The following is a 27252-nucleotide window of genomic DNA, read 5'->3' on the forward strand; positions in this document are numbered from 1 at the left end:
TAAGATTAACTCGTTCAACGTTTAAAAAATATTAACTAAATCCAGACAGTATTAGTCATTCAAGGTATTATATAGTATCAGAAAACACTTATACCAAGTCTAAAGCAATCACCACATAAATACAAACATATATATGCAGAATTTACTAGAAAACTGTGAAGTAGAAAGTGTCTTTTTTTAATATTTACAAAGAAGATGAAAACCAACTGCAGTGTTTCATACTTTCTGAGCCTTGTCCCTTTCTACCTTCAGTTCTTTTGACAGTGACTGAATTCAGCTTTGAAGCATAGGATGAAGCACAATGTGAATACAAAAGACAGAAGAAATGCTTTTTAACAACAAACATTTTCTGCAAAGTTCATTTTGGATTCTTGTCTGCTAAGAAAAAAGAAAAGGCCACACAAAATACTGAAAAACTAAATCTGAAGCAAATCTACCCATGAAATAAAGAATTTTCACAGGAACTGAATTTTTGTAACTTCTTAAGATCCTGTCATGCTGGTTCAGCAGTTCCTCTGGTTTCAGTCCATGACTTGCCTTTACAAAGTTTGAAGCAATATCAAAACGTACTACCCACTTTCCCAAACAGAACTACTATCCAACAACCTTAGCAGCATATTACTTGGACAGAAAATCAGACAAATAGGACCCCAAAAATGTGGGTTTTTTTCAATGCTTTAACAGAAGTTCTGTAGGAAACTGAGTTTGCTAAGAAAGAATACAGCTGTTTCAACCATATCATAATCATTTTTCAACCAAAATCATAAAAAGGAAGAAGCCAGAAGATTAATAGGACAATAATCACCAATGGTAAGGTGAGAAACAAGGTGAGAAACAACCAGCCTATTGGCCACGTGTCATCATTAACTGCCTCAGACAAGACCAGGATTTTAATAATCCAGTAAGAAGTGATTCCTGGATGTTGAGGAATTTAACAGGTAACAGACAGACCACAACTGTATTCCTTGTCTCTGCAAAGGGAACTGTTTCTCCCAATTCCTGTGCACAGTGGGGCTTTGTTGTCCATAACATTTTTTTTTAAGCCTCTAATGCTATGCTAGGAATGTTTGCTTTAAGAAAATTTAACTGGACTACTTATGGAAATAAAATCTACGTAACATCAGGGTTTTTCATATCTGGTGATGAAAAAAAGGAGCATGATGAGACCAAAGCACTGCTTACCGGAAGGTGACTAAGTGGCACATCCACTTGACCCAGGAAGTCGTCTCTAGTCTGTCAAATACAAAAAAAAAAGACAGCATAAGGAGTAATTTTACATCAGAAAAGCAAAAAAAATTATAAACACTAATCCAGTCACAATGAAGCAAAAATAAAGATGGTCAAGTACCATTATCTTAGCAGTTACTGGTTTCCAACCCTTCATTGTTGCACCTTATTTGTTGTTGTAATTTATCTATCTCAGCAGAGCACTTTCTGTGACAGTTCAAAATGGCTTCTTAGTCCACAGTATGTATGTTATGTACTGATGAAATTCTGTTTCCTCTGACAACCTATGCATAATTCAAAGCACAAAGTAATAATCTACTCTTTCCATGATTCAGTCATGCATCAAAAAGCAGAGTGATATTACAGTTCACCATGTCATTGAAATGTTTGTGTCAAACCTCAGGGACTTTTTCCTTTGTTCTTTTTTTTTAAAGGAAAAACTCTGACAGGGAAGGGAGGGTAACCTAACATCGAAACAGTGAAGACAGAACTGAATTAATTACAAACATTTTTCTCCAAAATAAACACTTGTTTTATCACTTTACCAAACAGAAAGCAAAGTCTCAGAACTTTTTTGGGTTTTTTAAAGAACGCTGTTCCATTAATTCGATATGCTTAGTTCCTGAGGAACAGTTACAAACCCTTATAACCAGCCTTCTGAGCAATCCTGCATTTCCCACTTGAAGACTTAACCATTCATACGCCACTTCAAATTAAGCATGTGGATGCAGTTATACCAACATTCAAACCACACAGCACCATCAGAAATTCACTTATGCACAGTTATGTCCATATAGAAGGGATAAACACCACTTTCCTGTGTGTTCTTCACTATCTGATCACCACCTTCTCTCAGAGCGAAAAAGCCAAAGGCACCTTCTCCTATGGAGGTAATCACTGATAAGCCACAGCAGGACCTAGTCTCCATCTAACAATACCTTTATTATTGGGTATTTAAACCGCTATTCATAACTCTGCCAACTATATTCCATATCCATTTGACGGCTATGAAGATGACAGGATAAAGAGAGTTCTTCAGGAAGTTCAAAGACCTAACTGATCTTTACAATACTCAAGTGATTCCTGAAGATGCTCAGGCTTAACCACCCATACATACCTACCCACTTTAAAGAGCATAAAAATTCACACAAGGTATCTCAGTGCACTTCCAACAATCCACTTACAAGGACAGGCAGAACAAAAGAAACATGAAATAGTAGCAGAGGTGGACAAATCAATGATAAATTTTGAGAGGGAAAATGTGTACTCTCATCAATTTTCTCACAAAACAATATTGTCTCTATATATTCAATCAACATATCTAGCTGGAAATATCTGCGTACTGAATGGACTGTGATTTCTTTAAGTAAATTACAACTTTAAAGCACCGCTTGAGTGTTAATCTTATCACTTACAGACACCTCAAAACTACTTGAGCATTTAATAATTTCTATGATTAATAGCATCACCTTCTGTTGAGGGGAGCCACTGTGGAAGGCAATTCCAAGCCTTTCTTCATGCAACCAGGTCCCCAGAGGATATGGGCAGCTTCTGCACCCCAATGGAAGTGACAGCTGCATCATGGGGCACTGGGAGCTTGTTCCTCTGGCCCCTTCCCAGGAGAAGCCATCTCCCACTCTTCTCTCCTCGGAGCTTAACCAAACACCTACACTCAGGGCTGTAAAAGCTCTCCTGAGGTGAATGCAGGGTCCTCACAGATGGGAACACAAGAGGGATACCAGCCATGTCATGCTGCTGTACACTCTCAGTTCCCACCAGTGCTTAATTATTTCTTTCACAATCCACCCACAACCGAGGAAATCTTTTATCTTACAATAATTCTGACCTGAAATGTGCCCAACTGAAACAAATAGCCTGAAATGCAGATATGTTTTTGTAAATCAAAAATGCACAGGCTGTTCCAAACACAAGGTAACCCAGTGACATGGCCATATGGACAGCTGTCAATGAGAAGACCTACCCAAAAGCACCACACAGACAAAACGAGGCCTGGGCTGCATTTGCTCCTCTCTCACTGACCAGATAAGGCTGGTATGGGCTAGAGTGGGATCAGAGATCCTCACCATGGGGAGGCCAAGTGGAACGGCGCCTGCCTGGCTCCAGGGCTGTGGCACAGGCAGGAGAGGAACAGGCATGCACTGCAAGCAGCTGCATGGCCCTACCACTGGTGCAGGAAGACTAGAGAGGACAGTGACCCAGGAAACTGCCAATAACCTGCGTCATGGGGACAAAGCCACAGAGGTCAGCCAGAGCCCCACCGGGGGACCTGGGAAGAAGTGAAGAACGTGAACAGGCCATGGTGGGGGTGCATACATGCGTCCCAGGCAGTGCCAGCTGCTGCACCCAAGCGGAACTGCCATGGCAAAGGCAGGCTGCTGGGGGTACATGGGCTGTGTCCCTGAGCCCAGGGCACTGGGCACTGCCAGGCCGGTACAGAGCCAGGCTTCCCCAGCCCGTTCTGCTGAGTGCGGGGCATCAAACAGAAATCTCTGATGAGAAATCACCTGCTCGTAACACCCAGACCTTTTTAATACATGAAATCTAAAATTTATGCCAATGAATGGAGTGGTTCTGTTCTTGCAGCTACTCCACCCCCCAAATTCTCCTATAACCATGATGTTACACATCAGATAAGAATAAGTTAATAAAACATAACAATGAAGCAGAAAACACTAATTCTTGTAGCTTCTCAAGAGCTTCAACAACAAAGGGAATACTTTTCTGAAGACTTTTAAAAGCCTATTTATTTGAATACAAATATGTTTCCAATGCTATAGACACATGCACAAATAACAAGATAGCTCCCTTTAAAATTATTTTATCTTAAAGCCAGACTTAAATCATACATTGGCAATCATACACTTACCATTTTAGTACCTTAGCTAAACGTGAAGAATTCTAATCTTGATTGGAGATGTTATATTCAATAATCAAAGGAATGAAATCTTGGCAACAGATGAGGTTTAAAGTAATTAAATAGCATATATGTGTTTGCTTTGTGAGCTGGTCACTGTGCTTGATGTATACTTGGCATTCATTAATAAGATAGGAATTTTCAAAATAAAGCAAATTGCATTCTTCAAAAATCAACTGTCAGGGAAAAGTTTCTCCCAGATACTGTTTATGATACCAGATATCAGCCCTAGTGATTCCCAAATAACCTGCTGCTTATTTATAACCACGCTATGCACGGAATTCCAGGAAGTGCATACTGCTGCTCCAAAGCCAAAGTTCACACATTTCTCATAGCAGAGCATTAAGTTTAATATTAAAATTCATATTTTATATGATAACATCATAACAATTCTGTTTCTGCCTCAAAGATAGCATAAAGTCCCATGATCCCCAAAGCGTGGACACATACTGCTGCATTATATGCCCATGGAACAACACAGGAAGAATATCTGCACCAAGGAGCCTCTATTTTTTCCAAGTTTAAGTAAAAATAGCTAATAGAATTTCACTACTGAATTTTGACAATTAATCTTCTTCCTAGCAATTACTGGAAAAACCTGGCAGCAAGCGTAGCTCTTAAGAGAATTAACATATTTCTCCCTCAATATTGGCAAATACCAAGTACCTTCCACCTCTTGCTTCAATACAGTTAATCAAATATTGGCTACTTGAAAGAAAAGATATACCTGTTTTTAGATCTGTTCACGCAGCTTTTAGTTCAAAGAAACCAAACTCATGAAAATTTTCAGGTTGGTTAGAAGCAGAACTGTGACCAGAAACGGATGGAGTTTCACTATATATGTGGGGAAGAGGGTCCTTTCTCTGCACCCAAGACGGGGAGGAAACCACACCGTAGGCTGGTGCAGATGGTGGGCATATAAGGAAACAAGACAATAAAGTTTCCTCAGGGTATTTCTAAACAGACATACACACAGGTGACTTACATGCAAGCCTGAGGTATCTGATAGATTCTGTAAGTAGACATGTTGTAAGTATACCACATATTTATCTGATTTTAACATACCTAGAAATCATGAGAACTGCTGCATCCCCATTGAATAACTGATTTTATCTGGTACATCCAGATACTTTGCAGTCTGGCAATGGTAACCTGGGCTGTCAGAACTGTACAAAGTCCAGACTGACGTTAAAAGTCTTCCCTTCTACCCAGACCGAATTTCAGGAGTAAAAAGTAAATTTTTTACAGCCTTTAAAGCAGCTGTAAAGAACCAACAAAATCTGTCTGTCTGTAGTTTAGAGTAGAACTGGAAAATCCTTAGTTCTAGCCTGGCTCTGCCAGTAAGCAGCAGTGACAGTTAAAAACCCAAGACTTCCTCAGCTACTCCTAGCATGAATATGGTCATCCTTCACCAGTACTAAGGTTCCTGTAAAACTGAATCTTTATGACAACCCTTGACTATGCAAGTACATTTATAAGAAAAAATATTTAAGGGAAGTTAGTATACTCATACTTAGCATTTTAGGACATTTTTTTCTATGAAAAAAATTTATTGCAGGCCTCCACGTTTCTAACAATTAGGCATTCTCATCATGGGGCTTCCTGCTTCCAGAAAAGGCATGTCACAAGCCACATGAACCCTTTTCCTACTCTATTATGTATTGAATTTCCAGTACCTTATTTTTCACATTTCTCATTACACAATGTCTGTTTCAAGAACCTCCTTCTCACTAAAATAAAAAAGGGCTATCCAATCCACAAGCTTGCCTGTTTAGTTGCATATTACACTAATTCCTGCTCAGATCTGATCTTTTTTCCCCCCTTCAAGATAGTGACTAATCCACACCTAACGTGAAAGACGCAGGATGCAGATGCTTGTCAACCTACAACCTGAAACAGATTTTACCAATCAAAATTGCTGAACAATTTTTTAGAGCTGTCAGCTAGGCAATGGTGCTTATATGTGTCCTTATAAGCTATATTTTATATAGGTCATTATATAACCTTATATGAAGATAAGCTGTTACTGAATTTTTTTAAGCAGTAAACAGAAGAGAAAGTTAGTTCACTGGAGAGAGCTTGCAGCTGCCAGCAAAAACTTTACTGCCAGTTTTATTGTTTCAGGTTTATGAGAAAATCTTAATGACCAGCTGGAGTTGTCAGAAATAGTCACTCTCAACATATGGCTTCCTCTTTAGAACGCCCCAGCAGCACCCACAGCTGCGGGATGCCTGGAGTCGCTCTGCCCATCTGTTACATCAACACAGACACAGGTTACAATGAATCCTGGTCACTATCACTGAATCCGAAGTACAGACAAAACCTCTGACAGCCAGCAAATTATAATGGGAAAAAGGATGCCTAATCTGGTGAGGTTCATGGCACCCATCCAGCGCAATACATTTGTTTTAAGCAATGTCCAATGTAAAGAAAATAAAGGGAGACAATCCTGCTTCAATACTCAAATGAGTCAATTCTACATTATAATAAAATCTAATGTTAAATGTTTCACTCAAACTGCTAGTTAAATTTATCACCTAATATTACTCACCTCAAAAAACAATACCAAAAATTCAGTAAGTTGAGCAACTGTTGGTCAGGAGCAAATTTAATAAAATGCAGTACAAGAATCACTCCACACAGGCCCTTAAAGTTCCCAGAAGTCCCAAACACAGAAAAACTAACCACCCATTCTACCCCAAAACTTACACAAATCGAACTGCAAACCCCAAAAGTTTGCATACAGATATGCCAACACATTGCAAAAAGAACTAAAGTTGCATGGTGAGAGCCAACAGGAGGAAGTATTTTGCTATCAACCACTCAACCCTTGTGCATATCTCAAGCCAGCCAGTACAGGCAGTAGCAGAAGCTCAGAAAACCCAGAAGTGATGGAATAATTCATTCTCTCCTTCCATCTTCTATTCCCTCCCATCCCATCTCCCAAACACCATCAGGAAACTTCAAAGTCAACTAATTGCTTCCTCTTAGGCACAGCACACACAGACTTTGTGTTAAGGAACCATTACACTGGACTTTATACTTGCATACTTGTAATTATTTTTCACTTTCAAAAGGAAGTAAGTCTCAGAATTAGGTACTGTTGTTGGGAGCCAAGGTTCAGGCAACTGATTTTCCCTTTTAGCAAGGTAATATAAAAGAGGAGAGATGTGCAATTGAAGATAAGGAGTATAAGGAATAAGTGCTGGAAGAAAAAAAGATACTAGTTTAAAACATATTTAGAACAGAGTAAATGTATGTATAATTCTACTATGCAGTAGAGTTTCTCTTTTACCTATGGTATCATTAAAGATCAAGATTAGAAGATAGCTATCATTAAGGGCAACGGCACCAGAAAACACTTCATTACTATTAAGTGTTTTAAGTAGGTAATGACTTAAAAAGTTTTAAAAAACAACAGAACTACTTTAAAATTCTAACTTGTGCCAAAAAACTTACAATGTGAAACAACTGTTCAGCATGTGAGATTTAGATGACAAGGTGACACTTGCAAGCCAAATGCTTATAAAAATTAGTCTGCAACTTGATATATATCCAAGCTGCAAAGCCAGTAAGAAAAGCCTGGGATAAAGTTACACCACCCTAAAAAGCCCTTAGTCTAGTAAAAAGTATAGAAAGGAAAGCATTCATCAACATCTAGGTGCAAAACAAACAGTTGAAACTAAGGATGGTATACATGCAGCTCAATTTTACTTGGTACTGACACAAAGCAGGAGTCATATTCAAAATGAAAAAGTATGACAAAAGCATTTTATTAATCTTAATTTCAAACATTTAAGTTTGTTGTTTTCCAGAAGGAAAAGTGTCTGTAGTTAACAATTAAGCTGTTATTGACCCTTAATAATTGACAACTAGTTGTTTTAACAAAACTACAAAATAATCTCAAATTCAGAAAGACAATGCTTCAAGAAGGGTTCTAATAAGCTTCAAAGAATGACCCACATACTAATTTGTCTGAAAGAGGGTCACACAGATAAAGTACCTCTTAAACAAAATTCCAAGTAAGACTGGAACACAACTCAGTAAGAGATTCTAGATAAGCATGCATCAATCAAAGTCTTCCTCCCTTATATTTTCTTGTAAGACATGTTCTTGCAGGAGTACCTGCTTATTTCAGTTTTGGAGTAAGAGATAAATATTACCTCAGATGTACACCTGTTATTTAATCTTAGCCTTTAAGTATGCCTAAATATAGTATTCACTATAAGATAAACCAGGACATTACAGTAACCATTGCAAACTAAGACAAGATCTGAGTAATAGCTGAGTGCACATGAGTAACTACTACAGGCAGCCTAAATCTGCTTAGCTTTATTCCAGCCAAAATAGAAATCAAAAGTTCAAAAATAACAAAGCACAACAGGTCAGGGTGGACTTTCATCAAAAGGTTGCACGAATGATGTAAAGGATCAGCAACAGGAGTGGGCAGATCTTGCAGGTCAACAACTGGTTGCCACAGTTGGTATTGACAACAGGGACTAAGCTTCTTAGCGATGAATATAAATATCTGACTGGGGGCAGTAAAGAGGATCCAGCCAGGCTTGGCAGTGCCCAGCAACAGGACAAGCAGCAATAGGCAGAAACCGAAACACAGGAAATTCCATTTAAACATCAGACAAATCTTTACTACTGTCAGACTTATCAAATACTGGGAACAGGCTGCCTAAAACCCCTGTGGATTTTCTACCTCTAGCAGATACTCTGTGGACACAAGCAGATACAAAACTCAGTTGGACAAGGTCCTGAGCAACCAACTCTGACTTGGATTTCAGCAGGGGGTAGACTAGACAATCTCCAGAGGTCCCTTACAGCATCACCCACCCAATGATTCTGTGACTACTAAGTAGAAAAAAAAATCCTCTTTTTCAATTACTGTAGTTTGTGCAAGAAGGTATGGTCATGCCTGACCAGCTGTAGGCATATTACATCGACAAAAGACCCAGCATTTGCAAAAGAGCAACTGCAGTTCTCTCCTAGGACCTGTGCTCAGGCAGAGGCTTCCAGCTCCAGACACTCAAGAACTACTTCAAACTTTGCCTGACATACTCTAGTTCAGCAGTTATCTCTAGCAGATAATTCCCCAGTTAGTGGTTTTTTTTTTTAACGTATTTCCCTGCTGAATTTTCACACATACTTTTCAGGTTTATCTTTTTATTTTCATCTTGCATTTTCATAATGATTATTCATACATATTTCCATGTAAGGTATGGGAGCAGCCAGATGGCAAGTTAACACATTATCATTCAACTGGTATGTCTTAGAGGAACTTGAAAAGCAAAACAATCCTAATCAACAGAAAAATACTATAAAAAACCCCACATATGTGTACACAAACACTCCTGATATACACAATTCTCCTCCCAGCAAAGACTTTAATGTTGCAATTTAACAACAGGTCAAATTCGTGAAATCCGGTTGCACCTTCTGACCCCTAAGATGCACCTCCACCATCAACAACTGTCTCCATAGCCCTTGGGTCTTGTACTTTTGTAAACCTTCCTGTTGCTAAAAACAGACCAATATACCACGTTGTTAAAACTGATGACAAGTAACACAGCACAAACTTCTGAAAGTGTCTGAAAATTTTACAGTGTCCAAACAGCAGTAAAAAAATATTTTGGCTATGCAGCAAAGCTTCATAAATATGTATGTAATTATGCCAAATACACAACTCAGACTATTTCTGTGTCAATAAATTCATGTCAGTGACATGAATCTAAAAAGTCAACAGGACACTGAGTGGTTTACAAGCTACCACCTGAGATGTAGTACCTCAAACACCTGTGTGCTGTTATGGTATCAATGAAGACGTATGACTGTGAAACAGTGTGACTCAGGCATTCACAAGATACTGTAAGTAATATATCAACAGCTGCATCCAGTCATTCACTAAGTAAACATAAGGAAATAATTTAGATAAAGGATTGACTGATGTAAGAGTTCCAATCCATGCAATGAAATTTCCATTTACATTACAATTAGCATATAGTGACAAAAGCAGATCAAGTAATTCCTGATGCCATGCTTTCTGCTTGTTCCCTCCTTGGTACTGTAGTATCTTGTACCTCCCATTGTGCTTGCATGAACTAGATCAAGAAATTAAGCTGGCTTTAAAAACAGAACATTAATTGCCTGATCTAGTTTGCTAAGTGACCCTACTAATAATTTCACTGGCATAACTGCAGAGCATGGACAGTGCAACACAGAGGCATAAGCCAGAGTAGGTGGGGTAGGACAGATGTGTGTTGGGAACAATCACAAATGGGTTCCCACTGAATGTTCTCTTGTTGTGTGCAAATGTACTCTGGTCACCTCGTCCTGAGAACCTGCAAACCACTGGAGTGACGTCTCATCAGCATTTGTAGGTGAAATTGAAGTACTGAACAGAGAGACAGGGAAGATGCAAGAAAAAAAAATAATTAGAAGATACAACAGAATCTGTATTGCTGTATGTTAACACCTCCCTGTGATGTGCATGTGAGTCCTGACCAATCATCAATCAACAACCCCACTGCAGTTTTCAGAGATGTTTTGATTCCCTGGCTAAATACCAGATTGGGTAATAACACTCCACCCACCTTCCCTTGGCATTTTCAGTTGATCATGATGTTCTCAGCTTCCTGACCTACAAATTGTTGCATCCTCTTACTGTGCACTGTTTAAACAGATGCCACATTCCAATCCAGATACTGCTTGAATTCAGAGCTGCCTGACACAATCCCTATAGTAAATTTTACTATTTTTTCAATCCCTGCAGCTTCTGATGAAAGTAAAATACTCAGAAGTCCACACTCTTCTCAGACCACAAATGCCCTGCACCATCTCTCAGCACACAACTATGTGCCTAAATTATTAGGGTCTGGACTATGCAGGGCTCATAGCAGAAACAGTCTGATGAGGTTCAGAGCACACCTTATATTTAATTTTTTTCTCAATAAATTGAAGCTATGCTCTTTACAAACTTTTCAAATCACTGAAATACCAGTGGATAATACCTAACGTGACAAGAATGGTTGCATGAAGGACATTCACACAAACATAATTTGGTGGCCCTGGATCACAACATAGGCACCTGTGCAGGCAGTGGTCTGATGGGTGCACTTTCAGGGACAGGTGATGACAAAGGGCATGCAATATTAAACTATTCTGAGATCACCCTCTCCCTGCAGCACTTCATCACAAACATACTGGATGGAGAGGTAGATGCATGGAAAAGACTGCAGAACCATGCATGTGCACACTTCTGCATTGTACTCATCAACTCTGACGGGGTTGTACTGGAGGCCTGCAAATGCTAGACCTTCAAGCTGTAGAGCTACATAATAAAATGTTTTGTATTATAAACTCAGATCTCATGTCCAGTGGGTGCTTAAGGGTTAAGTCTTTATTTTCTGTTGTTTAGCTCCTCATTTTTCTTTCAGCCTAACACCAGGAGCTCCTGGCGCTGGGGGAGAGAGCAAAGCACACAGTGCAATCCACTGCAGTGAAGTGCCCTGTCACATCACCAAACAAGGCTGAGCAGCTATTATCATTATAGGACAATTTTAACACTGGCAGCCTTGGTTGCAAAGAATGATCAGTATGTCAGTGTAAATCATCCCCTCAAAGTGCAGAAGTACACTCTGCTTTGGGGAAGTACAACTAAGCTTTAAGCTGATGTTTTCTAAAAGCCAAAAGCAAATGACACAATTCAAGCTGGAAGAAACTGGCAAAATAAAGCAACCTGGCAAAGAAAAACATGAGACTGTAAAGAGGCAATTACCCCCACTGAGCAAATTCAGCAGCCAAACTGTTAGAATACAAAGTGCAAAATTAAGCAAGAATTAAGCAAATTTTACTTATGTATTACTTAAGCCCTGCACTTGATATGATGTACCATCACTGCTAAATGCCAAGGAAACATTCCAAGAGCTTTAACTTACATATCTCACTAAATTTTCACAACATAAATACAACAGAGTGCACATACCAGAAAGAAAAATACCAACCCAATAGCAGAGAATACCTGCTGCTTTTACATAAAACTACATGAAATCCCACATTTCACATTGACAGAGAAAGCTCTTTCCCCATTAATTAGAAAACACAGAAACACATTACAGTGATGTAACAATGAAGCAAAGTCCTGGTTTTGTTACTTTAAGAACAAGACCAGAATTGACTTTGTAAGAGCAATTATTCCAGTACAGAAAGCCATTATCACATTAGAAGCACGTTTACAGATAGCACAGTAAAAATAAATAATTTTGGCCTCCTCAGGAGGGGAATGTGTTTAAAGAAAACAACAGAAGAAATTCCAAACTAAGACATATACATTCCCTTCTCCTCACCAATACAATTAGATCTCCAGTATCCCTAATTTGTCTCTTAACTCCCAGAGCTTTTAGATTTATGGTAATGCAGCTGAATAGGGAAAACACTGAACTGTACTTTTTACTGCAGGCTTTAAAAATCAAAGAGACCCCAAAAAACCAAAAGATTTGTGTTCAAAAAGTACTTTTTAATATATTTTTAGACTATCAGCAAAACATGATTTTATTAACTGAAGCAAAGCACATTTATCTTTAACTGCTTTTTACTAAAATCTTAACAAAAATCTTAACATATTAACTAGCCATCACAAGATGTCTTTCTACACTTAAGGCATTATCAACTCCTTGAACTCATTTACATGAAAAAGCTACATCAATAATACTGTTATACTCATTTATCATTTGATAAAAGGAATACCAAAATCAAATTCTTAGTTGGCAAGTTTCAGAATATTTTTTCTCTCTTAAACTCTCTTCATTTATATAAACTTAAATGAATTCTGTCAGTTGCCACTATAACCTCTCCTTTCTTAAGCAAAGTATTTTCAACAACACTTCCTGGTTCCCGAGCATAACTAAAATTGCATTTTTCCATTTGATAATAATGGCAACTTATTATACTCTTTCAATGTATCTATGAAACCAGGCCATGAAGATTTTTACTAATCTATTCTTTATCAAAAAAGTTCTAACCAATTAAGGTTTGAATGGTCATATCTTAAAATCTGAGCTGAAATTAAACATGGTTATCACTTTAGAGTAATATATAAGAAAACAAAGACATTCTCCCAGAATTCGCAAAAGTTTAACTGAAAATTCTCATTTAATGAGATATGAATTCAAAGATTAATTCTATGGCAGTAATTGAAATAATCATTATTCCAGTGTATTTCAAACACAGTCACATGAATTTGTATGACAGAACCTTAAACTTCAGTTTCAATCAAGGAGGAAGTCTGATACACCAGTCTAATTAACTAATTTGTCTAATTGTACTTGCAGTCTCTCCCTCCTTCCACACTCGTAACAAAAACACTTCCTTCCTTGTAAAATTATTCCTGTACCACGCTTTACTAAAATTGCATTGTTACTAAAGTAAAGGCTAAGCTTTTCACATACAGGACTCATGCCTTATTTCTGCACTTGAGACGTGACAAAGTAGGGAACTAAATGCAACAGGAGGAATTGTCAGCACTAAAATTATCAGATGAGAAATCATTACATTAGAACTAAATATAGTTTATTACTACTGGAATTAGTTATTAGTATGTATGTAAAAGGTGGCATTTTTAATTGTATTCCAAATACCAACAAAATAGGTAAGTATTTATAAATCTAAACTTAGCGTTCCTAAAAGCACAACCACCATGAAGCAGTAGTTACATCAGTCCTTACTAACTGCTTTCGTATTTGGAAAGGCATTGCACTGTAAAATGTTTTGCTCATTACCAATGCTGCCTTCACGAGGGAGCTCTTTCAACAGAAAATCAGATACCCTGTCTGTTTCCAGTCTCTACAAATACCAAGATTCCTTATTACTATCCTGCCCAGATTTCACAAATCTGACTACCTTATCTGTGTCAGATACAAATCACAATGAAGGTACTATTAGCACTCCTCTTTCCTGTAAGCTTCAAACACACCATCGTTTGACTTCATGCCAGATGGAGAAAAGGCAGAAGTGTCAAATGTTTAATTGACTAAAAACTTTTTTAGGTAGTACCATCAGTACGTACAATTTGACTGCATCTTTCTTAGAACACACACAAAAAGGCTTCCTTCCCCCTTGCTGCACTTTGAAGGAAATGCTAAGCATTGTTTGCCCTATGGCACAAAACATACCAGATACCAATGTCTGGTGATGCCAGCCAGCCCATCACATCCCCCGACATCCCCAGTGCTTCACACACTTCCTCTTCCTTCAAATTACTACATGCTCTTCTCAGAATAAAGCAGAAATGAGAGGTAGGCTCTCTGCTGTGCAGCGTAAGGCATGACAATGGAAACTGCAGTGAGCGACTAAAAATGATGGTATGGAAGTTGATACACAAAGTGCACAAAAGAGTGGCTTTCACTCCTCTCACATACGGTGATCAAAACTAAGGGATACTAATTTCTCATATGCAGGTTGCAAATGGGCTATGTCTAATACACACACAAAAAGTTACTAATTTCCCTGGTATAGTAAGAATGCAGCTAGAAAATTTAACTCCTAAATAAATACTGCAAATTTTGTGTTTCTGTAGAAGCAGCTTATGATCCCAAAGACTTGGGATCACCCCTATACTACGGCAGGTGCCCAAAACAAATAGGGGATGTCTTTCTACTGAACAAAACTGGATCCTTGATCACAAGGATCACAAAATGCCTAATCTCTAGGTAGCTGAAGTTTCGTAGAATTCTTTAATCCTAAATTTCTAATTCCTTATTTTAATGTCTAATTCAACAGGTTGTTCATCACATTCAGGATAACAGTACTTAATAAGTCTGCTTCCTAACTAATAACAGGTGACTTGATAGCATATACGATTTATGGACTTGCTTCTGTGAGATTCTTTAAGTGTAAATAATAGCTAGCATATTTCAGCCAATAATATACCTGAATGCTAGATTTTTAATTTTTGATCTGTTTTTTTTCATTGTTTCTTTTTCTGACATAAAACATTCAGGATTGTTATAAAAAATAAAGATGTTTCAATAAGTCTTTCTAGAAAGTGAAATATTTTAGAAAAAATATTTTATATTGCAAACAAGTTTTGTTGTTGAATGTATAATTTTTTTTTTACTTGGCATTTTCTATTTTCAATTCATTTTTACAAATAGCTCTTGCTGATAGAGGCTTTACATTAAATTTTGATTTGGGGAAAGAATTTACTACCTAACAGTAATCTAAAGTTACTCAATGTTTGTGTTCAACTGTAAGGCATACAATTTAACCACAGAATAAACCAGAAGAAATTCTGGTGGTAGCAAGTTTTCCTATTCCAAATCTCCAAGTGAAGGTAGAGCAAACTACGAAGACCAGTTTATTTCCTAAACAATTATCTTCTGTTATTCTTTTGTATAAAAATAAACAATTAGCTATTGCTCCTCTACAAGAACAGTGTCAGTTACATTTTAGTTTCCATGCTGCTTTCTCTCTCAACACAAAGTCAAGTCCATGGTGGGGACACATTAATGTGAGCAATGCCTGCCAACTACACCCTGGCTCTTTTAAGTTTGTCAATCTCCAATACTTTGTAACAACTTTGAAACAGTAAAGAAAAAAACAGGGTACATCAGGTATATTAACAGACTCCCATAGATTCGTATGTATCATTCTGTATGTATTAATGATACCCCCTAGAATTCCGCTGCACACCAGAATTAATTTATTCTCATTCAACCAGATCAATCACATGTTAAGAATTTTCCTTTAAGACTTAATTACTGTAAACCCTCTGGTATCATTTCAATCTATTAAGGACAGTTTATTGAGATGAGACACTACACAACTGGTTCCCAGGATAGTGCATACACTTCTGCATGCCTGCACAAGATGAATGGTCTTTGACAAGACAGAAACATGTAACATGCAGACAGAGGTCCTTCATGATTCAAACTAGAAATAAAAGACATCATGTTCAAGTTGCAATTTCAGAGATGAGGCAATAGTGCTTGAAAACTGTCAGAGCCGAGTGAAAAAAGAGTATTTCCTAGCAAGCAAGGACAACCATGACAACTCAATCCTTACTTAAACGGATTAAGCAAGCTGCGGTACATGAGCATAAATGATTTAAATTCTAAAGCGTTTCTCTTGTGTTGCCACTGCTTATTTAAACATACTAAAAAACACTGGGCACCTATGCCAAGATCTGATGCATTCCTGAAAGGTGAGTAAGATCCAAAAAAATCTCTGGACAATGCCAGGGAGAAGACAGCAAGTTGAAGATTTATTCCATTCATTATAATAAAATGGCTTCCCATTTAGATCCCTATTATAATTAAATGTATGACACACAGGAGTGCTGGAAACAGACTTCTATTTCCTGGGTAACAGTTAAAAAGGGTATATCTGTGACGTACAACAGGAATGAATACCTGCTATTATTAGTATTACTGCATTACGAACAGCCTCTGACAAGATGATAATCCATTATTCCTTAGAGATTGAATAGACCAAATGGGGAATTAGTAAAGGAGTAGCCTCAGCAGGAAAGAGCTGATGCCCAAGAGATCCTTAAAAGAGGCCTGAGTTGTGACAGGATTCGCAAAATAGGAGCAGAGTTTTGCATAAGTGAAAGAACAGGTAGAAAGTCTAGAACAAATTAAATATATTAGGGCAGATTCTGTCCATTGTTCCATAAGAAATGAAGGAATTCTCGGCAGGGAAAAAAATTGTCAGAACAAAAATGAAATAATCTTCTTATGAAGTTTCATTAAAGCTCTTCAAGAAAAGAGTGAAGCACAGCAAGAAGATGACAATGAAATGGGACTACAGATTCACACTGTGATAATCAAGCAAGCACCACTAAGTTCCAAAACATTCAAAATACTGTGCAAGAGCTGATTTCATTTGCATCCCAGGAGCTGAAATCACACTGGTGACAAATTAAAATGAACAAGCGAACCCCTAAGTTTATGGCCCCTCATTAAAATTAGCATGGGGAATCACCACACAGAAGGAGCCATCACTGGAGTCCAAACGCTGAGAGAGTTGTATGTTCCTGATGACAGAAACTCAGCTGTAATTACAAAATGGAAGACAAAGATATGGCAAAAATTGAAATCCTTACCAGAGTAAGTTCCTACAGCCTTATTTATGTATTGATTTGAAGCCACTCCTACCAGCTTTTGTTTTGTTTATACATTTCTCTGTTCCTGAAGGAAATGCCTGTGTAAGTTTCTCACAGCAGAACCCAAAGTATTCACCAAAAAGGGTTCTGCTGGACAACCACAGCTGTATTACGGAATATGCTTAACCTGCTAGTAACATTTAGCTATAATTTTTCTTTTAACCTAAGTTTCCATGGTTGAAAATAGATAGGACAAATGTATCTCCACCTTTCAGCATTAGAAGCAGCCACTAATGCAGAAGGAACAGTAAGAACTGTAAGCTGGTGGGACAATTCTGCACAACAATCTGCTCTGTGATGTAATAGAAAAACCTGACCTCTCCAATCCGTATCCGGTAATTTCAGCACATCATGCTAAAAGAGCATTCCCATAGTTAGCTGCAGTAAGGGGAGCAGCACGGATCAAAGGACATCTATTTCCAGAGAGAATCTTGTCTGGACCAGTTCACCAGTTCACAATCACCAGACTGCATTAAAGGTATTGCATTTTGACAGTTAATTTGAAAACCTGTGTAACAGTGTAAGCCAATCTTAACCTGTTTACTTCACACTGGTTTTGTCACATTTAGGAAAGGGACAGCACTATAAGGACAGTTTTTCAAAGAACTCTTGCTGAAGCCCATTTTTCTTGACAGAGTTACATGAAGTAAATTCAAGTTATGTAATTGCACGTCTACCCAGCTTGATTGATGACTTTATTTTAAATCAAGGTATATCTATATATTTAGCAGCATTAGGACATGATGCTATAACTTGCTTTTCGAAGTCAAATCTTTTTAATTTCACTGGGACATGAAAGCATTGCAAGCAGTCAAAATTTCTGAGCCATCTACCCGCCGAAGGCCAGTCAATAGTGGTACACCAGGCATCAGTACTGGGTCTTGCAGCGTTTAACGTCTTGATTAGTGACCTGGACGATAGGAGAGAATGCACCCTCAGTAAGTTTGCAGCTGACCAACCAGGTGGTTGTGCTGCCATACAGAAGAACTTGGCCAGTGGGTCCAGGGCAGCAAACCTTTCCCTCTGTTCAAAGTCCTGAAAGCCTCCTTACCTGAGTTAGAGAGTCAGAAAATAATGGAAAAAAGTAACGCTCTTGCTTGATGTCAGATTTCAAAAATGCTGCTCTTCAGAACAGCAGAGAAATGTTTGTTTTACAAAGCAGAGGTACACAGAGTACATGCAGTGCTCCAGCAAATGGTATATAACACAAACACACATGCATCTTCTAATATCTGAGAAATTACTAAATTTCAAAGAGCATACCAGTCAGACTTCAGAGGCCTCTCCAAGAACTTACTAAACTCACTAAGCTTACTAAACTGTGCCTGAAATTCTTGGGTGTTCCAAGAATCAAACATGGGGGAAATATCTTAGCAATATACAATTACCCTACCATTAGTCTTTCCATTAATACTTTAGTGGCTCTAAAAATTCTTACCGAGTGCCCCAATACTTTTCACCCTCAAAACTGTAAAGTCTGCTGTCTTTATGAAATTAAATATGTATTGCCACTGGTACAGGGAATAGGGGCAAAAGTATTTTTCATACTTTTAGTATGTTTGAGACTGCACAGAAGGCATTCACTAAGGAATCACTATCCATCATATCTAACAGTAAACTTCATTAAAATTCTGTAGTTTTGTGTATAAAAAGATACAGAATTTAGAAAACAATGACTTCAAAGTTGAAAAATTTTAGATGAGAGGCTAACTTGGTAAAGTCAGCAAAACAAAGCCAGGTTTACAACAGGAGGAGGATTGTTCCCAGGAAGAGAGGCTGATGGCTCTCCAAAGTACAAACAGCTGCACTTCACTACTTGGAACTTTCACAGAGGCTCAAAAATTCTTCATTTGCTCAGACTCATATTTAGCATTGCTTCTTCCCTGGGAGAGCGAAGACCCTGGGGAGGATGCAGAGGGGCAAACTACAGCACACTATTTGCAAACTGACACACAACCTACCCACAGCTACTTGTATCATGTAACTAGTAATGTAGGTGGGGTATGATCTTGGAATTCCGATTTTATACTGTAGAAAAATGATGATAAATAACGCAGTGTGGGACACAGGAAACACCAACAACCTTTTCTGTGACTGTGTGAAGAAAATGACTAAACAGTCAGGAAATTTCACAAAAATTGCAAAATACAGTTAAATGGAACGTATCGGATCCCATCGTTGTGGGATCCAGTGTGGCCCAAGTAAGGGTCAGAGAAATGCATTTTTTCTTTCAGATGTGCAGACTGGCAAAGATCTAAAAAGACTGAGACCCTAGGTCAAGTTTTGTTCTAGCTAACTTGGACCCTCAACATAGAGGGGCAGCTGCCTTCAGCTCCCTCTGTCAGTGAAGAGATGCAGGTTCAGCTGGATTAACGGATTTTCAGATCTGCTCAGACCTCTAACAGTGATGGACCAAAGCCTCCAATAACTGCACTGAAATGCCCATTTTATTTAAACCCTCCTTGTGTATTGGCAAGCACGTATTTTACTTCCTTTCAGAATTATTCAGTATGAAGTACTGCTGTTCACACAGCTCACCTTCAGAAACCAGTAATTCACAAAACTAACAAATGGATTTCTAAAGTCAAGTATAACTGTAGCTAGGAACTATTTCTGCCAATAATGGTAAGCAAGTGAGGTAGGCTTGGGAAACTCTGCTATGGTACACAATATTAAGCACATCAAAAAGAGTGTAATTAGATGGCAAACGGCTCATTAATATTGCCTTGTGTTGCAGACACTATGAACCATTCAAATGACACAGACCTTTACCTTTTACTATCTCTACTGTCATTTCTTCTTTTTTCCTCTTCACTAATCTACTTATCCTACCTTTTTCTTTTGCTCACAGAGACATCCTACTTTTTTTGAGTTTTTTCCCCCCATCAACAGCAGTTCAGCCTTTTTTAAGACTTTTGGATTTCACTATACATCTGTCATGACCAATTTTTCTATGTACATGTTTTCTTGGCAGAAAGCAATTAAGAAATATAACCCTCAGAAAAGCCAAGTATTGTGAAAGTATAAATGCTCTCGTGTACTGCAGGGGGATTTATACACCCTCTAAAGCTATTCCAATGCTTATAATACATACTGGGGAGCTGCGGCAACTGAGAACCAAAAGATGCAAGAGCTCAAGGTGCGGAAATGTACGCAGCTCTTGCCACCATGCTGAAAGATTAGCAACAGGATAGCAAAAGTAGTTAAAAATGGACATCACATTCTCTTAAAACATTAACTTTTGCCTCCACCTGCTTATTGAAGGCGGCAGCTGACAAGCATGATGGCAATCTTCTCCTGTGTTGTCTTGACCATAATACTAAGATTTGACAGGGGGAAATCAATGATAGGTTCAGGGCTGGTTGGAATGCAGTTGCCTTTGAAAAACGTTAAGATTGTGAGTTCTAGTGAACTGAACATGGACAAAGCTGAAAAAACTCCAGTAGTCATAATTTCTCTTAAAATCAGTCAAAAGGATAATTGCTATTTTAATAAAAGTCAGAAAATAAAGGGATTAATGGTGCATCACTCCATAAGGCATGATAGATAAATATTCTGCATACACGTGTGAGCAATCAAAACAGTGTACTTCATAAGTTTTCTAACTACTGATTCTCTCTACAGTTCTTCCTCCACAATTTCTGGTCAGATTTACTGTCTTTCTCCATATAAATTAGAATAATTTGCAGCAAAGAACTGTTTCAATGGTGCAAAAAACCTCTAAAAAAAGGATCGTATTTTTAGTCATCCATCACACACATCATTACACTGATGCAATACTCCTTTATTACTGTACTATTCCTGAATGTTTTCCTAAATGTGTGCACTACCCTAATAATTTCAAAGTAGCAGTAAAATATAACAAAACATGAATCAAGGCAAAATAAAAGTCGCCAATTTTCCATTCAGTAGACACACTAATCTGTACTATTTCGTACTTTCCTTAAACTTGCCATACCCTTGGGCATAAGCCACTATAAACAGTTCAAGACAGCCTGAAAGACCAGCAATCCCAGACCAGCAATCCCCACGGTGCTTTGAAATTCCCTGTAACTTGACCACATAACACAACATACTCAAACGACCAGAGACAGTTTTTGAAAGCCACTAAATGTTTATCTGACCCCTTATGAACTCTTAGTAAAATACTTGGCTCTACGGTCAGACAAACAACAACTAACATTTATACAAGCTACAATTCCCACTGAGAGTGCATTGGTTATAGCCAGCTACCAGAATCACAGCTCCTTCACCTCAGAGCTGAATTCTCTTGGTCTGGAGAACCTGAAGGTGCATCTTTATTAGCAACATTCAAGAAAACTGCAGTTTAAGTCAGCCTCAGTATACAAGCAAGATCAGGCTTTTGTTTAAAATTACATGCTAGAGCTCCAGCAGTACTTTGAAAATTCTGTTCTTCCTAAATGATGTGAGTGGCCTATAAACTGCCAGGGATGAAAGGGAGCAGAACTTACATTAAGCACCTTCTCCAACTATGCCACTCTATTACATTAGGACCCATCAACATGTTTATCTTAGACCACGATGCAGTACTTTAAGGTATGTGGCTGATGGAAGAGTCATCGACTGAGGTTAAACAAAAGACAACACTGACAAAAAAAGTTGTGAAAGAATCAGGAGGCAAAGTAAAGAGATAGCAGTAATGGAATCAAAGAAAGCATGCTGACATTTATTCAGACAAAATTTTCCAAAGGTACTAAGTATGTCCTTTCAACTGTCTGATCCAAGTAGCACTTCTGTTCAAGAAGGCATTAGACTTGGCAATATTTGACATAACATTTTTGCTTTAATGATTTTCCTAATGTTAAGAAAAAAACCACAGAATACAGTGTAAGAATTCTAAATGCCAAGTTTATCTGACACAAGGAAGCATTATACCTATCATTTATTAGGACCCTGAGGGGAAACATCATTATGCACTGACCAGAGAGAAACAGAAAGCTACTTTTACATTGAGGCCACTGAAATGCTGATTAGCAGACAGTTAACTAGTTGTCTTAATTTCTTTAATAGAATGATCATTTACACCACTTTTTTTTCCTGCTGAGACAAAGAACCTGGAGACCTGCTACATTTTAAGTTAGAAATAACACATCTGTTCCTAACAGAAAGGACACCCAAGATTATATTGATTTACTGGTCCTTCACATTTCCAGTTCTGAAACAGACATGCCCGTGCTTCCCCACAAGAACTAGCTGAGGTGCCCCTTTTCAACTGGGATTACATTTTGCACGGAGGAAGAATGTGTTATATTTATACTTCGGATTGTTTGATGAATTACGCTATTACTAGATGATTCCTCCGAAGTGACATGGAGAGTTCACAAGCTGACACAAAAAATATCCCTCTAAACAATCTATATTCTTGCCCTTGCTCACACCTTATGACAGGAAATCAAAACCATAACAATTTTAACTGTTTCATTTGGTCAATGATTTTTTTCCCTCTAATATAACTTGGTTTTAATGCAGTTTAAGAAGTTATGAAAATTTGACTTAGGATAATGTAAACTTTTGTTTAATTACTTAAGAAAAGGAAAGTTACTAGTTCTTATCAGTCAATAATATTTATTCCAAGGTCTTTATGGTGGGTAGTTGTTCATTTAAATTTCAGTCAGTTAAAAAATGCAACACAGTAAGGCAACCAGCAATATAATCTCTCAAGATGAAAAATAAAGAACATGGGGAAAAAATCTTGCAAAGTTTGTTTCGTGTTGTGCACACTGTTTAATATCGGCTACCAATCTATTTTGTTTGTATCCTGAGATTCTGCACAATGAGTTGATGTTTATATATTTAAAATTTGATTTTAACAAAAAAGAAGGAAGACCAGAACTCCAGAATTATTTGCTGCAAATGTTTGGTCAGAAATGCTAATCCCCATAACATTCAGGAACATAACAAAAGACAAAAAAGAGTTCTCTCCAACTCCAAGCTCACAGAAACTCATTTGAAGGAGACTGCATTTGCTGTGGAAGGGAACACAAAACAAGTAAAACACACACATCAGCTCCATGGAGAATGGAGCTGGCACTGCAAACCAACGACTCCAAATTCTTTTCTCTCCCTTCTTCCCACATCTGTTTTGGCTGGCATCTGACACAAGAAATCCAACTGATGTCACCTGCCCAATCCAGTACTGCTGTAACTCACTGTTCAAGACAAAAACAAACCTGAAAAGCAGGCAGACAGCTCAGCAGTTTGGGGACGGGAGAGGCCATTTACGTGGAACTGCATCCTGAAACAGAGCAGCATAAACTCACCGGCGAACCTTCTCTCCATCCGCAACTGCCGCTTTGTCACCTCCCAGATCCCCAGCTTCTGCCTGACAGCAAACTGTCAGGGCAGCGTGTAGTGGGTCACAGAACAAATAAATTGGTAACAAATGCGGACTGTAACAGATGTAAAAAGAATCAAGTATTCAGAAGTCACATGCAGGGAACAGGTCATATGCAAGCTCCCAGAGACAAAGTATGTTTTGCAAATAGGTCTCTCAGACTGGGGTTTTCTACAGGAAAGGAAGGTATTGCTCTCCTGCATGGCACTTTGTGACATACCGTGTTGTATACCCCACCGTTAGAAAGTTTAACTGGCTTCTCTGTTTCCATGTGCTCTTAGCTTTGAGAGGAACTATTTAAGGTAAGATCACACTCCACAACACCCCAAAAGTAATAAATTGGATGTGCATTGGGACAACACCCAATTTTAAATATCAGGAAAAACTAGGCAGGATTGAAAAATTTCAAAGATAGCCGGTCCTACTGTGGGATAAAGACACACCTACTTATTGGAAAATTAAAATATTTTACATTTTTATGTACAGATACACTCTGCAAAGTTAAGCAGTTAGTTAATTGCACCAAATCCACAGTATTTACAAATCTATACAGGGAGAGCAACCAAATTCTCTACAGAAACCCTTCTCAATGCCCCTTTTTTTATTTCTCCTAAGTTAGCAGAAAACTAAATATCAAAAACCCAATACAACATAATGTTAACTCCCCGAGATAAAAACCACCACAAGGCTTACTGTGGGGACTGCCACTGTAAGAGTTTTATTTTCAGTTCTCTCATTAAATGCAAAGCAAGTAATGTTTGCATTAAGATGTTTGCATTAGAGCAGACATTGCAAGGCCAAAAATATGTTAAAAAGCAGTGACATCAGACAAAACCAAATCTATTAAGACCAGCTGCCCACATCTAAACTGCTACTTTAACATTTCCCCGTACTCAGCTAGTACATCATTACCCACAAACCCCACATCTGCAAAGAAAAAAAAATAAATTGTATTTCACTTGCTCAGTTAAGATTCGATATTTTACTACAGTAAATAAAAATAATGTAACAGATCTCAAATAAAGTCACCACAGATTAACTGATTGCTGAAAACCCCTTTGGTTTTGGCTTTAAGCACCAAATTGTAGCTACTTTTTTTGCATTTCATACTTCCTGTATTACTAAAAACTTTCAGAAGTTGCTAGTATACAGCCTTGTTTCAAAGAAATAATAATTGTTTGAAAGTGGAAATACAATTTTCATTACGAATGGAATTATAAAATACATGATGATTTTTTTCGGCTCAGAATCAACTCACAAAAGTGTATTTAGGCCCTGGATCACATCCAAACTGGTAATTAATTATGCTTTAAACTACTTCTATTGTAATTCCAAATATTCCTTGTTTTACTTGTTTTTTTTTATTACTGCTGTACATGTGACTGCACACAACTGACTGGATAGCAAAAAGGGCAACAATGTCAGAAACAAGGATAGAGACTGACTATTCAGCAGACGTAAGGTAAGAGGTGAAAGTAATCACAGAGGTGGCATCAGGTTTGTTCTCTAAAATTCAGAATCAGAAGACTAGTCTTAAAATAAAATGTCTGTCTTTGAGATGCTTACTGAATCATAATGCCACAATACCATTTGTTCTGGAACAGAAAATATTCAACATATTTATGAATGTAAATCAATAAAACAAGCAAATATTAAGTACATAAATACCTCACTGTCAAAGAAACAGCCAAGCCTACCTTTTCAAACGTGTATCAGCCTGAGTTACACTAGGAAAATGCAGACCGATTTGCGTATCTCCCTCAAAACAGTTTTTCTTCCCTTATGGTTGCTATGCAAATAGGAGAAACCCTTTACTGAGAGTACAGATTGTCCTTTGAGATGAACAACCATCTTCAGCATATATCCTTCATTTGGTAGCATTCATTACTGAACCTTTCCCACAGAGAAGTATGTTCAGAGGAAGCTCAATTTACTTTTTTTCCTCACAGAGCTGAACGATATAACACTTTATCTAGAGTAGGAGACAAAGCAGACAATCTGCAGTATGTTGCCAATATATGAACAAACCAAATATTTTTTTACTTTAAAATATGCAAAAGTTAAAATTCTTCCAGTGACTCAGGCTAAAAATTGCCGAAGTTGACAAGTGTAATCTTGAGAACTGAAAACCCTGCTACCACTTTTGAAGATATTAGATATTTCTGCACAGTCAACTCTCAATAGAGAATAGACTAAAATATGCAGTAAATTAGGACCTATAGACTTATCACTGAGCAAATAAATTCCACAGGGTAGCTCTGCTGGATGGCAAGCTTTCCCAGTGGCAAACAGGTAATACTATGCTTTGAAGGTATATTGTTTCATCAAAGCTTGTATCTGTCCTAAATTGCATGTCTCCCCTCTCTGCCTCCCCTCATCCTGTTTGAAAGAATTGTTTGCTGCTCTGTCTTGACCAGGACTTCAGCTGGAATCACTGCACTCTGATTAGTTTGGGATTTTGTCCCACGCCCTAGCAGATATGTGTTAACATGCAGCATAGCATTTAAGTATGGACTGTACCTATGGTGAAAAGTAGTGGTGACTACGTAGCCAGTCCGAGCAGCTTCCATTTACCTTAAAGGAGCTATTAAACTGAAGGCTTTGGAATTACTATAGCTAAATACAAGAACAGAGTAGTAAAAGGAGGTTCGTGACTGCAGCATCCATCATACTGAAGTCAATGGCGGAATTCCCAACAACTTCAGACCGGTCAGGATTCATTTAGCCACCTGCCAAAATCTTACAATGTTGCCTGAATCTTCAACGTGTGTGAAACACAAGTGAGTTGGACCTCCCAGAAGATCAGGCACAGACACCTTTGCTATCTTCAATAAACATTTTAGTTCACAGTGGTTATGATCAGTTCTTTACAGGAAGCAATTCCTACCCCTTTTTCGCCCAGCTAGTTTCTCATTTGTATGTGGTAGGTTTTATCTCAGCCTGCAGGGAACAGAAGCCTGCTCCTCTGACTCACTCCACAGCACAGCCAAGACTGAGTCACACGGCAGTGCAAAGCACTCCTGACATCCAAAAGCCTGTTTCCCAAGATGGGAAGTGAATCAGGAAAGATGATAATGTCACAAGTACTGTAAACTATATAAATAAATAAACAAAATCCTTCGGAGTTACTCTGTAGTTTGATTAGTTTGCCTTATAAAATATTTCTTGCAAACCTATACCTTAAAACGTCAAATACTAAAAAAAAAAACTTTACGAATCTGTCTAGGGCTAAAACCCCACATTACAGACTACTGAATTATTAAAAGCTGAATGTGAGTAAACACACTGCTACATAACTGCAAGATGTATCACCGAATATACCACGCTTATTTCCCAACAAGCATAGTTCACTTGTGTTCATAATAATTCAGCGTGCTGGCAAGTGCTCTGTGATAGAATTTCTAAAAATAATTAAGTGTTAGTAATACAGCAACTACAGCAGCCTCCACTTCCAAATCTTTGAAGAGAAAGCACAAGACTGTGTACGTGTACGTTGAAAGAGATTCTGCTCAACTTTTCAACAATGAAGTTTAGTTCCACTTTCATGGAATTTGAAGCAAATATGTG

At 38.0% G+C, this 27252-nt stretch overlaps 1 protein-coding gene across 12 annotated transcripts in view; it reads right to left on the minus strand.

The window, feature by feature from the left end:
- NEDD4L (NEDD4 like E3 ubiquitin protein ligase) overlaps positions 1-27252 on the minus strand; it is a 180093-nt gene that overhangs the window by 54018 nt on the left and 98823 nt on the right. For 11 of the 12 annotated variants that reach the window (XM_055698516.1, XM_055698520.1, XM_055698518.1 and 8 more), the window contains one exon: positions 1183-1233. In XM_055698516.1, the coding sequence (XP_055554491.1) occupies positions 1183-1233 (51 nt within the window). Of the gene's footprint in view, positions 1-1182; positions 1234-4889; positions 4984-27252 lie in introns of those variants that run through there. The other variant, XM_055698519.1, reaches the window with a different exon arrangement.

This window comes from Falco cherrug, chromosome Z (genome assembly GCF_023634085.1).
Source record: "Falco cherrug isolate bFalChe1 chromosome Z, bFalChe1.pri, whole genome shotgun sequence".
NCBI classification, from domain to species: domain Eukaryota; kingdom Metazoa; phylum Chordata; class Aves; order Falconiformes; family Falconidae; genus Falco; species Falco cherrug.